Genomic DNA, 15,003 nt, shown 5'->3' with positions numbered 1-15,003 from the left:
TTGTAAGATTGCAAACCATGAGGCTGGTAGTGCAAACCCACTAGCTGACCCTTGGAAACCGTATACAAGGTTACTATGAGTTCGAACCGACTAGACAGCACTCATCAACTACCTTTAAATGGCAATTTTAAGATAAACTGATAATGGTCTAAAAACTGTAACTATTTGCAAAAAATTCCAGGTGATACGTTTTTGTCTTTTCAAATTAGGATGACCAGGTGATATGTTTGCCTCTTCAAATTAGGATGAGCAGGTGATATGTTTCACAATCCCGTATTGTATGTCATTGTTCATTCTTGTTTTTTACACATACAATAAAATACAGAAAATGAAAACACCAGCTTCTTTCTCACAGCATTCACTGGTGTTCATCATTTAGTAAGCACAACAAAACACCATCAAAATAAAAACTTACCATCAGCACACCAAAAGACCACCAATCAGCACTCTGAGTATGACCACGACGATTAACTACTTCTGGAGCCATATATTCCACAGTTCCACAAAAAGAATATGCCTTCTTTTCATGGTCAATAGATTCTTTACTTAGGCCAAAATCTACCAAAATAAATATTCATGAAATATGCTACAATAATTTGCACAAGACAATTTTAAATTCTGAGTTTTAACATTTATATAATTGCTTTAAAAAAATTCTAAAATTTAAAATAAAATCATTGAATATTTGTACCATAATTAACCTTAAAGGAAAGGATATAGTGATGGAAATAAATATTTTTTTAATGAGGATTTTTACCTGTTAACTTGATGTGACCTTCTTCATCAAGAAGTATGCTAAATGAAAATAAAGCCAGAACATCTCTTAACAATAAATAGAAACTGATGAAAGCTAAAATTTAAATTGGTTTCTTAAACATCGTATCAGCATATTCATTCTAACATATTACTTCATACCATGGATAACAAAGAAAAGGAAAGAAGGGAAAAAAAAAAAAAAAGAAATTTTAGACATGATACAACCAGAACCAAGCAATTGAAATTAGGTTGATTCTGACTTGTAGTGACCCTATAGGACAGATCAGAACTGTCCCACAAACTTTCCACAGCTACAAATCTTATGGAAGCTGACGGCCACATCTCTCTCACAAAGTGTGGGTCCAAGAGCCCAATCATTCAGTTAGTAGCAACAAGCTTTAACACTGCACCATCAGCATGGTTTTTGGTTATACATACATAACGAAACCAAGATGAAAGTCATAAACTTGTGCCATAGGCACCTGAAAAGTATTAGGAAAGAAAAACAAAAAGATGTTTTTCAAAACTGCCATTTCTAATGTCTTTTTGCAGAGGTGGTCTAACTTCCTATTCCTTGCTCACAAAGGAGGGGAAATATATTTAAGTCAAATTTTAATGGAGCCCTTATTCTCTTGTCATATTTAAGACACCTCAATCAATCATTCTTAGCTTTTCTTCTGACATCATCAACGGGATTCTTTTCTTCCTGAATATATCTACTTCATCATTATCTTTCACCTTTCTACTCATTGGTCCATCCCTTTACTGTAAATATCCTCCAGTTTTTCCTCTTTCCCAGTAAATTTTGAGCTACTTGAGGGTAGTACTCTTTGTAGTTCAGTATTTGGTAGTGGTTGTTATGTGCTGTTGAGTCAATTCTAACTCACAGAGACCATGAACAGGGTTTTCGAGGAGCAGCTGGTGGGTCTAAACCACCAACCTTGTGGTTCGCAATCCAGTGCTTATTCTATAGCATCAAACTAAGAGTCCATTCACTGTCTGGTAGAACACTGAAAATAAAAAAAATTGCTTGCTGAAAGACTGAGTTAGGTGCCTCAGGTAGGATGGCGCAAAGTGCAAAGGGTCTTAGAAGGCATTTCAGATAGTTTTTGCTTCTTCCCAAAGACACTAGAGATCACAAAAAGTTGGTTTACATGCATGGAGGCTAAAGACAATCTGATTTTTAATTTTAGAAAATAATTCAGAGGTGTTTATTGAGCTCTTAGATATGGGTCACACAAGGAAGAAATAATGGACAGTGATACTCATATTTCTCACTTGAGCAATTATTTGAGTGGAAAGTACTGCCATTAATTAAGGAAATACAGACATGATCATATTTTAAGCTGTAAATGTCTAATTCTAACACTGGACAAGTATTTTAGCACACTGACTTATTAAAAAGATAAGCAATAAACCCTTTCACTTACGTAAAAATTGATCTCAATACAGGCAATTCCAATTTTGCATATTCACATTAATTCAGATATTACATATTCAATTTCTAATGTGACAAAAATATTACCAACTTTCCTATCTCATCAATTCAATTACAATTACAACAAGGTATACAGTTGGGGGTAACTTAATGGGGACACATTTTTCAAGTCCCTTTCATAACAAGGGACTTATAAATGCTCGATTATGAAGAGGACCAATACATTTGAGGAATACAAGAGGAATTACTTGATATGGTAGAAATCACCACACCTCTTCCATTAAATAAATACAAGCAAGACAGTTCCCAAAACAAAATAAACCTCAAATCATGAATTACTTTGGAGAGAAGAAAAAAAAAAGTGGGCTACACAACATTACTTACACCTTTGACAGAATCACAGCACCTACAATTTTTTTTTTTTAAAGATAACTTTACCTATTTTTAAAGATAACTGCATTACTACCAGAAAACAAGGTTATTTTTCAACTATTATTATTTTTGACAATCTTTACTGATAACACTATTCCTTGCTCACAATGGAGGGGTTTACCTGATCTTTAAAACTGCTTTTAATCTTCTTCAAGCCTTGATACAGGGCCCATGTTTTTAAATATGCATTTTATGAGCAATACAAATATCAATAATTCAAAGTAAATATAATTGAATCAATGAAACACTTGATATTTCCTAAAAAATGTTCAATCTTATGTGATAATTTTTTTCTTCAAATGACTATACGTTTAAATACTTAATCCCACGATGAATTTTTTGTGTGTGTCATGATATATAGAAGTTGGAAAACAGAAAATTCAGTAACTATTTGGGGAATTAACATAAAACCATATGATACTTACCTAAAAACAAAAACCAAAATTTAAAAGCATAGCAATTTGTAAATGATCATGTAACAGGATGCTAAAGGAACATCTTCATTTCCTATTATACAACAGAATGTAAATCCTGCATTTAAGTTTTAATTTGAAACTCTTCAAGGTGATTGTTTCATAATACTGAATATATGAGAAACTAATGAATTGTACACTTAAATTTATAAATTTGACAATGTGAACTATGCCACAACAAAGCTGCTTTAACAAATTTGCAACAGAGCAAGGTTCTTGTTTATTTATATCCTTAAAAAGAAAAACAGCCTTTTTCAATAAAAAGGGGTAGATAGCAAACACTGAAAAATTAAAACAAGTGTGTAAAAAAAAGTGAGATCACTATCTTGAAATAAAAGCTAAGGGACATTGGCTCAATTTTCACTTAAAATTTGAAATTATTATTAAAAAAAATTTTCCCAAATTATTATTTAAAAAATTTTCCCACAAATGGTGTTTGAGGGAAAAGTTAGCTCTAAACTATTCTCTCAGATCAAAAAAAATCTATGTGGAGAGTTTAAGGTGAAAAAATGAAATGAAATAAAATCAGATACATACCCAATGATTATACTCCCGAATATGTTAAGGTCTTTAACAAATGAATAGGGGGAAAAAAAACACAAAACATCTCAAAAGATAAATGGGCAAATTCATAAAAATATACATGTTATCAATAAATTTGAAGGGATTTTTACCATCAGTAAAAATGATGAAATTAAAACAAAGCAAGATAGCATTTTTCTAATTAACATAAAATGAAAAAGTATGAGGACATATAGTGCTAGTACAGATATTCTAATATAATCCTTGTGGGAGTTCTGTGAAATACCTATTTTTATTAACTACTCAACAATTATATTATAGTGTATTCAATTCAATGGCATGATTCCTTACTTTTCTGGTTTCAAGTCTCTATAGATTATTCCCAGGCTATGTAGATGGTCTAAAGCAAGTGCAAGTTCAGCCAAGTAAAATTTGACATCTTCTTCTGTGAACATCACCTAAGAAAACATAACAATTTTTCTGTCACTGTTATTATTTCTGGTGATTTTTAGTTAAAGGCCTGCCCAGGGAGTTTAAATATTCTAAAACCATTATAAATATGTCCACTACAGTTAGTTTCCACAATTTACTTAGGAATTTACAAAAAATGAGTTGTCAGCCAACTTCTTACTAAGTGCTTAATTACATGCTATGAGGGGAATAATTTTGATAAGTAACAACTATATTTGAGTTGTTTTGTTGTCCCACCAAAGAACCATTTTAGAAATGGCAAGTGGTATTTTAAATGCATGCTCATTTCTCCCACAATTAATTACTTCAAGATACCTTGTTGACACATTGTTGTTTTTCACACACTGTAACTAGAAGAAGCAGCACAACACAAATACAATTTGTCAATTTAAAATACTGTTTCCAGAATAAATTCAAAAGTTAAGAAAATAACTTTGACTCTGATTTAAAAACCTAAGAATCTTGTGCTGTTAGTGAAAACACAATAAGGATAATATTGAAATATAAGGAAGCTCTAGTTGGAACAGGATTCATATACACAGATGGAAAACAGAGATTAATTACATACCTCTTTGGATAAGCGTGTAAACAAATCTCCTCCCCTGAGAAAATCCAAAATAAGATACAGCTTTCCTTCCGTTTGAAAAGCTGAACGAAGAAATGAAAATTTCCATTTAATCCACTGTAGCTCATGGTTGCAGGCTTACATATGGTCAATTCATTCATAAATAAATGTAATTGTTAACAAATTACTGAATATATTATACATGTAAACTATTATTTATTTACAGGAACCTCCTGATCTCCTTTAATGTCTATGTGGAAATATCAAATGTTGTTACTAAATTGGATTAGCACATTGTTGTTGTTAAGGGCCGTGGAGTAGGTTCTGATAGCAACCCTGTACAGGATTTCTGAGGAGCGGCTGGTGAGTTTGAACCACTCATCTTGCAGATCAAACCAACCTTGTGGTCCAGTGGTTATCCTACAGTGCCACACCACTAACATATAAGGACTACTAAAATTGGTACATTATTATTAATAAAAATGCAATGACTATTACAACATGTTCATACAGCTACTACTGAGACGTTATCTACAAAATGCTTAAAAGAAACGAAAACTAAACAAAATAAAACCTTTGAAAGTTTGTCAAAAACGTCCTGGTTTACTTTCCATTATTTTACTACATGTATCAAGCTAAACTTGTACAGATAAACACATACATGTTTGGACACATTAGTACATCTGAATACACTCAGGGAATGGATGATAAGGCAAAGACATGAGGTAAGAAGTGGTTCCTAACTTACCATAATGCAACTTGACAATAAAAGGATGATTAACTTCTACTAAGATATCCCGTTCCATTTTTGTCCGAACACGATCTCGAACTATAAAACATTGCACAAATAGTTACATTATAATAGCTTTCATAAAAAATCTGTAAAACAAATTGTTTCTGGTACCTATATTAAGTAAAAATTTTGCTAATATGAATTAAAAATGCAAATGTTTTCTATTTATTACTCTTGACTTTTCAAGGAATTAATAATTCTTTTACAAAATTATATAATCAAACAACTATATATTTATAAAATCTACTTTAAATTTTAAGACTATTAGACATCTGTTGGTTTATCATATTTATACACATTTTCATCAAAGTTATGAAACATGGCAAAAAAAGAGCAACTTTTAAAAATACAAGGCATCTCAATGAAATATTAAAATATAAAAACAAACAAAAAAAAACTGCATATACGGTTAAAAACTTCTATCAATCTTTTCAATTCAATTCATTAAGTATCTATAAAATGTGGCTGATATGGTGAAGAATAGATACACCCAAATAAGTCAATTTTTAGAGAAAGAAATATTTTGGTATAGCTGAAAAGAACAAAGGTTTTTTTCGATTGAAACTGCTCTAGGTTTTAATCTGTATAATTTGGAGCAATGGAAATAACTCTGGACCTTCGGGGTTGAGACCATTTGAAATGAGGTTTGTATACCCCAGAGAGCACTGGACTGCTAACCATATATGATCGGCAGTTCAAACCTACCAGCTGCTCCTCAGAAACTTTATACAGGGTCGCTGAGTCAGAATTGATTTGATAGCATTTAACAATTGGGGCCTACTATGTAAGATATTCACTTGAATTGTTAACTATCATTATTTATGTTCCTGCATGGTGTAAACAGGTAAGTGGTTAAGTGTCCAACGAACCAAATGTTGATTGTTAGAATTCACCCAGAGACACCTCAGAAGGAAGGTCTGTTGACCAGCATGCTCTTCCCTGCCCCCATATTCAGCCATTGAAAAGCCCACTCAGTTCTACTTGGGTAGAAAAAGTTCTATTCAGGTTTGAGGGTAACTGATTTGGTTTACTTTTTTTTAGGTGTGTGTGTATATCATTATTTGATCTGAAGTATCATCATTAATATTATTATAGGATGAAATGACTTATTGTAAGAAATAAGTAGTACAGGAATTCAAAGAAGGAAAATTCTGTTTTACTTGCATGCAAAGGTTCAATGGAAGTCATGATATGTGGCATTTACAACCCCAATAGATACATACACACCAATGTTCATCGCAGAACTATTCACAATAGAAAGACGACTGAATCAACTTAAATGCCCATCAATGGACACACACAATGGAATACAATGAATAATGATGAATCTGCAAAACATCTCATAAAACGGATGAGCCTAGAGGACTTTATGTTGAGTGAAATTGGTCAATCACAAATACTAAATGACATTACTATCATAAAAAGAAAAAAATTTTCACCCTAAATTCTTTAATGGCTACGAGGGGTAAGAAAGAAGGAGTAATTCACTTGCTACAGGGTAGACAAGTGTTAAACTGGGTGAAGGAGAAGGCAATATATATGAGGAAGCTAGCAGAAGAATGATGAAGGCAGGAGAAGACTTTAAGAACCAAAGGGAATAGTGGTAAATACTGTTCTAAATCCTGCAATAACAGGAATCTATGGATAGATGCACAGGCTGAACAGGTGTGGGAGGGAAATTGGGAGTATATCTGCAAATATATAAAGGTTATATGCCATCGAGTCAGTTCCACTCATAGCAACCCTGTACAGGGTTTCTAAGGAGTGTTTGGTGGGTTTGAAGTGACAACCCTGAGATGAGCAGTCCAGTACTTAACTTAGAGGCAGTTGTTCTAACAGAACATGGGAACACTGAATGGTTTCAAATTAAGAAAGGTGTGCGACAAGCTTGGATTCTTTCACCATACTTATTCAACCTGTATGCTGAGCAAATAATCCGAGAAGCTGGGTTATATGAAGAAAAACGTGGCGTCAGGATTAGAGGAAGACTCATTAACAACTTGCAATATGCAGATGATACAACCTTGCTTGCTGAAAGTGAAGAGGACTTAAAATATTTACTGATGAAGATCAAAGAGCACAGCCTTTGGGGTTCCATCTCAATATAAAGAAAACAAAAATCCTCACCACTGGACCAATAAACAACATTCTCATCAATGGAGAAAAGATTGAAGTTGTCAAGGACTTCATCCTTCTTGGACAATTATCAACACCCACGGAAGCAGCAGTCAAGAAATCAAATGACATAGTACATTAGGCAAATCTGTTGCACAAGACCTTTTTAAAGTGTTGAAGAGCAAAGATGTCAGCTTGAGGACTAAGGTGTGCCTGACCCAAGCCATGGTATTTTCAATAACCTCATATGCATGCAAAAGCTGGACAGTGAATAAGGAAGACGGTAGAAGAATTGATGCTTTTGAGTTATGGTGTTGGAGGACAATATTGAAAGTGCCATGGGCTACAAAATGAACTAATAGATCTGTTTTGGAAGAAGTGCAGCCAGAGTGCTCCTTGGAGGCCAAGACGGTCAAACTTTGTCTCTCATACTTCAGACATATTGTCAGGAGGGACCAGTCACTGGAGAAGGATATCATGTTTGGTAAGGTGGAGGGTCAGAGAAAAAGAGGAAGACCCGTAATGAGATGTATTGGTCAGATGGCAGCATCAATGGACTCAAGCATGGCAATAGTAGTGAGGTTGGTTCAGGATCGGGCAGTTTTTTCGTCTGCTGTGCATAGGGTCACTATGAGTCGGAACTGACTCGATGGCACTTAACAACAACAATTTAGCTTACAGCGCCACACCAGGACTCCATATAATACTTGTTGCTTGTTGTTAAGTGCCATTGAGTCGGTTCCGACCCAAAGCGACCCTGTACAGGGTTTCCGAGGGTGTAAATCTTTACGGGAGTAGAAAGCCTCATCTTTCTCCCATGGAGTGGCTGGTAGTTTCGAACCGCTGCCCTTAAGGTTCGCAGCCCAATTTGTAACCACTACGCTACCAGAGCTCCTTAGGCAAGATAATCTTTATATGGGTATATTTACCTTTGCTGCAAGCATATCCATGAATGTGGTGGCACATATAGAGAGCAGAGTTAAGAAAAACGTCTGTGACCTTAACAAACACCTTAAGGGAATGCATTGCTGGGACTGGGGGCTCAGGACTATAGTCTCAAGGGACACCAGAGTCAATTGGCATAACATAGTCCAAGGACAATGTTCTACACATCCTATTTTCTGAGTAGCCACCGAGATCTTTAAAAAGCTCATGAGCAGCCATCTAAGGTGCAAATATTCTCTCTGTGGAGAGGAAAGAAGAGTAAAGAATACATAAGGTACTTGGAAACAATCAGTCCAATGTTTCCATCAGTCTCCACAACCCTGAGACCAGAAATACTAAATGGTGCTTGGCTACCACCTCCAACTGCTCTGAAAGAGATATTAGAAGATCCTGTATAGAGTGGGAGGAAATGTGGAACATAAATGAAAATCATAAAAAAGACCAGGAAACTAGTGGAACCCTGAGACTATGGCCCCTGGTCATCCTTCGTATCTAGAACTGAACTCACCCCCATGTCTCAATTTTCAGTCAACCAATGGAAAGGTCTATAAGTGGGACAACAACACTAGTAAGGTGCACACACTATAGAATGGTTAACCATTTGAGATCAAAAGGGCAGTGCTTGCTTACCCAAGGACAAAATTCAGAAGAGTTGGGGAAGAACCTGGAATGTAAAACCAATGATCTGCTCTGTAAACCGTCACTCAATTCACAACAAAAAAACTAAAAAAAAACAAAAAAACAAAAACTAGAATGAGTGGCATTTAGCTAGGTGGGAAGGAGAGGGAGGAGAGAGAGTTCTGGTTTACTGTTGGGGAGGTGATATAGGGAGGATTCAGGTTCTCAATCGGAATTGCCGTGATGTGATGATTCAGGATTGATCCTATAAGGAAAGCACTCTTTCACCAACCCAATGCTTCCTGAGTAAGTTCTTTGTGTCAGGCACTGGGAGATGCAAATACAAATAAAACAAGCATCAAGAAGCTGTTAATCTAGTGATAATAACGAATAAAATAACATAGTAAGGATAAATCATAAATGGCTTCTATGTTTCAAATGTGAGTAAATGAATGGTCCTCTCAAACATTAAAATCAAAAGAATGGGAAAGAGTGTCTTTTGGGGTAAAAATAGGGAAAAAGATGGGTTTTATTTTCTTTTTAAAATAGCATTTTTGAGATAAAATTCATTCTTTAAAAATGTTCATTGTGCTAAATTATATATGCAACAAAAAAATTTGCCAATTTAACCATTTTAGTGTGGCATTGCTGGATAAGCACTCGACCTCGAAGTCAGTTTGAATGGCATGGTTGGCAGTTCAAATTCAGGAGCTGCTCCTCGGAAACCCTATACAGGGTTGCTATGAGTTGGAACCGACTCCATGGCACGTAACAACAAGTGTTACACTTCAGTGACATTACCTTCACCATGTGCCATCATCAGAAAAAATTTTGAAAAGTTTTCATCATCCCAAAGAGACAGGTCAGTACCCTTTAAGTAATAACTTCTCATTCCTCCATCTCCCTCAGCCCCTGGTAATTACGAAAATACTTTTATCTCTGCACATTTGCCTATCCTATTTTATATAAGTGAGATAGCATATTCATCCTTCTGTGCTGGATTTATTTAACTTGACATAATGTTTTCAAGGTTCTTCCATGTGGTACTATGTATCAGAACTTCATTTCTCTTTATGATTAAATAAAATTCTATTGTGTGTATATGCCACATTTTATTTATCTACTCATCTGCTGATAGACATTTGGGTTATTTCTGTCTTTTGCATATGGTGAACAATGTTGCTATAAACACTGGTATACAAGTATCTGAGACCCTGCTTTCAATGACTTTGGGTATGTACTAGAAGTGAAATTACTTGGTCATTTAATTCAACTTTTTCAGGAATACACCATACTGTTTTTCAAAACAGCTGCATTATTCTACACTCTCACCAGCAAGGCATTTAAGTTCCAATTTCTCTACATGCTTGCCAACACCTGTTATTTTCTACTTTTCTGACAACAGCCAATGTACTGTGGTTTCAATTAATTAATGGGAGTTAAACGACTGCAAAGCTGTTTGAACTGCAAGGTTGGCGGTTCACATTCAACAGTCACTCCTCAGAAACCCTATACAGGGTCGCTATGGGTCAGAACCGCCTCGATGGCACTTAACAATAACAACAACAAGAATGAAGATTAATGAGGGGTCCTGGTGTGGCGTTGCAGAATAAGCATTGGACTGCTAACCGCAAGGTCAGCAATTCAAACCCACCAGTTGCTCCTTGGAAATTCTATAGAGTCGCATAGTCTAAACTGACTGGACAACATTTACAACAAAAAGAGTTTAATAATGTCATATATATTATGCAGGAGAAAGATGAGGCTTTCTGCTTCCAAAAACATTTATAGAGTCACTATGAGTTGGAACAAACTAGATGGAACTTTACGACTAATGAAATAGAGCATCTTTATGTGTACTTGCTGGCTATTAACATTTCTCTAACGAAAGTGCATACAGTTATTTATTTGTCCATATAAAAATATATTTGCTTTTAAATTTCATTGAGACTACAGAGCAAAACAAACATTAACAATTTCTACAAATACAACTGAGGGACACTGATTGGATTCGAGTTGTGCAACCCTTCTCACCCTCCTTTTCTAAGTTGTTCCTCCCTTATGAACCTAAATTTACTACCCACTTATGTTTCTATCTAATTTTTCCAATTGCATTTGTCAGTGTTGTCCCATAGAGCATCATGCTCAACGCAGAACTTTTTTTTTTATTGCTTAAGATGATTGCTCAGTTTTAAGATGATTTTTAGAGATATTTTTGGTTAAAAGTTTAAAGATTATCTTGGGGCAATATTTTCAGGTTTTCATCTACCCTTCATGACTTCAGAAATTTGGAATCCATAAGAATCTTTGAGACTTTTTATTGTGAATTGAGTGAAGATATAAAGCTAATATCTTCAGCTGTGCATTCAACAAATCGTATACTTGGTTTCATCTCAATGACTGCAATCCCCCCCCGTTCATGTAACAGAAGCTATCCCACTTTCTCCCTGTGGTTCTTATTCTCATGCCAACCTCCTTCCCAACCCTTTTCAACTTTGTTTTTAGGTGAATGTTGCCCTTTTGATCTTGAATGACTGATGGTGAGCATACTTTATTAGTATCCCCCCCTCCCACCTCCAATCTAAGGAGCTCTGGTAGCGTAGTGGTTATGAATCGGGCTGCGAACCTTAAGGTCAACAGTTTGAAACTACCAGCTGTTCCTCAGGAGAAAGATGAGGCTTTCTGCTCCTGTAAAGATTTATAGCCTTGGAAACCCTGTACAGGGTCGCTATGAGTTGGAACCAACTCCATGGCACATGACCACCATATAACTATCTACTGCTTGGCTGACAATTGGGCCAAGAGGGTGAGTTCCATTCCAGACCTGAAGGGTGGTCAAGGGCAATAGTCTCGGGTTCCTCCAGTGTCTTTCTGACCCAGAAGCCTGATTTTTTTTTTTTTTTTTAAATTTTGAGTTTTGTTCCACATTTATCCACTCTATTTAGGACCTTCTAAAGTGATTACTTTCTGAGCAACTGAGTCCATAAGAATTTGAAGTTCTGTTTTACATTTCTCCCTTTTTGATCAGAATTCTTCTATATAATCTTTGATCAAAATGTTTAGTAATAGTAGCCAGGCACCATCCAGTTCTTTTGATCTAAAGGCAAAGGAGATAATTGTGGTACTATCAGCATGATGGTGGATTAAGGCAGGCGCATATATGGACATGTTATAACAAAGGCAAGAAACCAAATGAGACTTTTGACACCCTGAGCTTCAGAAGAAAGGTTAGAGAGGTGAATAGAACGCTTGCTGGGAGGAGAGGTTGAGCAGGGACGGTGAGAGAGGGAGACTGACTGGTGAACAGCTGGTAAGCTATGGTTCCACCTATCTTACGAGCAGCTTCTGGTGGCAGAGGGAAGCCTGACAGAGCAGATTTGGGTGGGTGAAGGAAAAGGTGAGATTTCTTCTTTATCCTACACTCCCCTGGTAACCAGAAGTGTGTCTACCTTCTACTTTCATCTACCCCTCTACTACTTTCCCTGCTCTCTGGGAGTTCAGAGCCACCCCAGCATGAGGTGAGGGTCATCTCTGCCACTTTGGTGCCTGGATTCAGGTGGGCTCGACTCCAAACCTACAAAACTCACAGAACCACCAGACCATCATTTAACTAGTCACCCTGCCCCAGCTCCATCAAGTGCTTTCACTAGCACCTCATGGCTCCTTGAATTGCAGGAGCCTCCCAGATATTTTTCTCCTCTGGGTCCAACAACTTTAATGTTTGTTTTTATAAATACAACAACCTCACAATGCCCTGGAGACAACAGAACATTTTATCTCACACGAAGACACAACAGAGACGGGCCCAACCACATGACCAAGATGCAGAGCCAGAAGACATTTCTGAGGAAGACAAAATAATAGAACTAACTGAAAAATGAGTTCAAAAGAATGATAATTAGGTACCTTCAAGGTATTGACAGAATGATTGAAAAAAACAAAGAGAACAGGATTAAAAACCTTAGAAGAATTCAGGAACACAATATAAGAACAAACAGACAAAATAAATGCAAAGTTTGAAACAATACAAAACCTGCGATTAGAAATTCAGAAGATTAATACTAAGATCTCAGAAACAGACACTACATCGAAAGGGCAAAGAGAAGATTCAAAGCAGTAGAAGCCTTAATTAGTGAGCTTGAAGATAAATCTCTCAATGCTAGAAGAACAATCATAAAGAATGAAAAAATCCAAAGAAAGCCTAACAGTCATGTGGGACACCATGAATAACAACAACTTACAGGTGATTGGAATTCCAGAACAGGAAGAGAGACAAACATAGTGAAAATGTGGAAGAGTTGTAAGAAAACTTCCCTAACATCATGAAAGATGAGAAGATAAGCAGGTAAGAAGCTGAACGAACCCAAATAGTATAAATCTTAAAAGAAAAGAAAATTACCAGGATATATCACAATCGAATTTCCCAAAAATCAAAGACAAAACTATGCAGGTAAGAAGGCAACATATACAAAACTCTGAAAGAAAAAGATTGCCAACCAAGAATCATATACCCAGCAAAACTGTTTCTCAAATATGATGGCAAAATTAGGACAATTCTTGATAAACACAAATTAATTTGTAATGACTTGACCAACTTTGCAAAAAATGCTAAAGGATGTTCTTTGAACTGAGAACCAATAACAGCTGACAACTTGAGATTATCATTCATGACAACACCACTCAAAACTCATTCCAAATATACAAGTATTTAAAGAAAAACAAACCTACAAGACAGAAAATAGGGAACCAGAGATACCTATGTATAATGGAGTCAACTTACATAGCAAAAAGAGGAAATAGTGGAGATACAGAATTGCCAAATGGCAAAGAAGTTAAGTAGATTGCAAGATAAAACAGACTGTTTTTAGCAGGGAAAACATAAATAAATTACAGGGTAACCTCAAAGAAAAATAATATACCTTCACATCAAAATAAAAATAAAAAAAAAGAGAAAAATCAGAAAGATTCAGTAAACATGAATACAACAAAAATGAAAACGAAAAGAAAACCCACAAACAAAATGAACTCAGCATAAAAAATTACGACGAAGAATACAGCGGCACCATAATAATAATTAAAAAATACATACAAACAGAAAAATGACATCAATTCATACCTATTGATAACTACATGGAATGCAAATGTTTTAAATGTACCAGTCAAGAGATATAAAGAGCAGAATGGATAAGAAAACAGGATCCTTCAATACGCTTTCTACAAGAGACAAAAAAATGATGGAGATAGACTAAATACCTATCAACCGAAGAATGGTTAAACATACTGGTATATACACAAAATGGAATACTACAAGACACTGAAGAATAATGATGAATCTGTGAAACACCTCACAACATGGTTGAACCTGGAGGATATTTTGCTGAGTAAAATGAGTCAATCACAAGAGGACAAACACTGTATGACAAACACAATGTTGTAAAAAGTTAAAAGAAAGTTTTGCTGATAAAAGAAACAGTCCATGATGACTGAGGAGGAGATTATTTGTTGTCTAGAAGGTAGACGAGTCCTGGTGCAGCACTGTGGGTTAATGCACTGGACTGCAAAGTTGATCTGAACTGCAAGGTTGATGGTTCAAGCTCACCCGTCGCTCCTAGGAAACCCTATACAAGGCTGCTATGGGTCAGAACAGACTTGATGGTACTTAACAACAACAGTGGATAAACACATATTAATATGGGTGACAGAGCAGGCAATATACAAGAGGGAGGTTAGCAGAGGAAAGATGAAGGTAGCAGGAGACACAGTGAGGAATACAATCGTTCAAGTGAATAGATGTAAATGCTGTTAACTGCTGGTACATGGAGGGGATTGTAATCATGTACTGAATCAAAGCATATGGATTGCGGAATGTAAATCT

General features: G+C 35.7%; 1 protein-coding gene across 5 annotated transcripts in view; it reads right to left on the bottom strand.

Annotated features, from left to right (window-relative positions):
* RPS6KA3 (ribosomal protein S6 kinase, 90kDa, polypeptide 3) overlaps positions 1–15,003 on the bottom strand; it is a 121,962-nt gene that overhangs the window by 27,535 nt on the left and 79,424 nt on the right. For all 5 annotated transcript variants that reach the window (XM_006835584.1, XM_006835586.1, XM_006835582.1 and 2 more), the window contains 5 exons: positions 5,406–5,486; positions 4,661–4,740; positions 3,973–4,079; positions 758–795; positions 416–558 (listed from right to left, as the gene is read on the bottom strand). In XM_006835584.1, coding sequence (XP_006835647.1) covers positions 416–558; positions 758–795; positions 3,973–4,079; positions 4,661–4,740; positions 5,406–5,486 — 449 coding nt within the window. The remainder of the gene's footprint in view (positions 1–415; positions 559–757; positions 796–3,972; positions 4,080–4,660; positions 4,741–5,405; positions 5,487–15,003) is intronic.

This window comes from Chrysochloris asiatica, unplaced genomic scaffold (genome assembly GCF_000296735.1).
Source record: "Chrysochloris asiatica unplaced genomic scaffold, ChrAsi1.0 scaffold00018, whole genome shotgun sequence".
NCBI classification, from domain to species: domain Eukaryota; kingdom Metazoa; phylum Chordata; class Mammalia; order Afrosoricida; family Chrysochloridae; genus Chrysochloris; species Chrysochloris asiatica.
The sequence above is the reverse complement of the archived record's forward strand: the minus strand, read 5'-3'. Positions and strand labels throughout refer to the sequence as shown.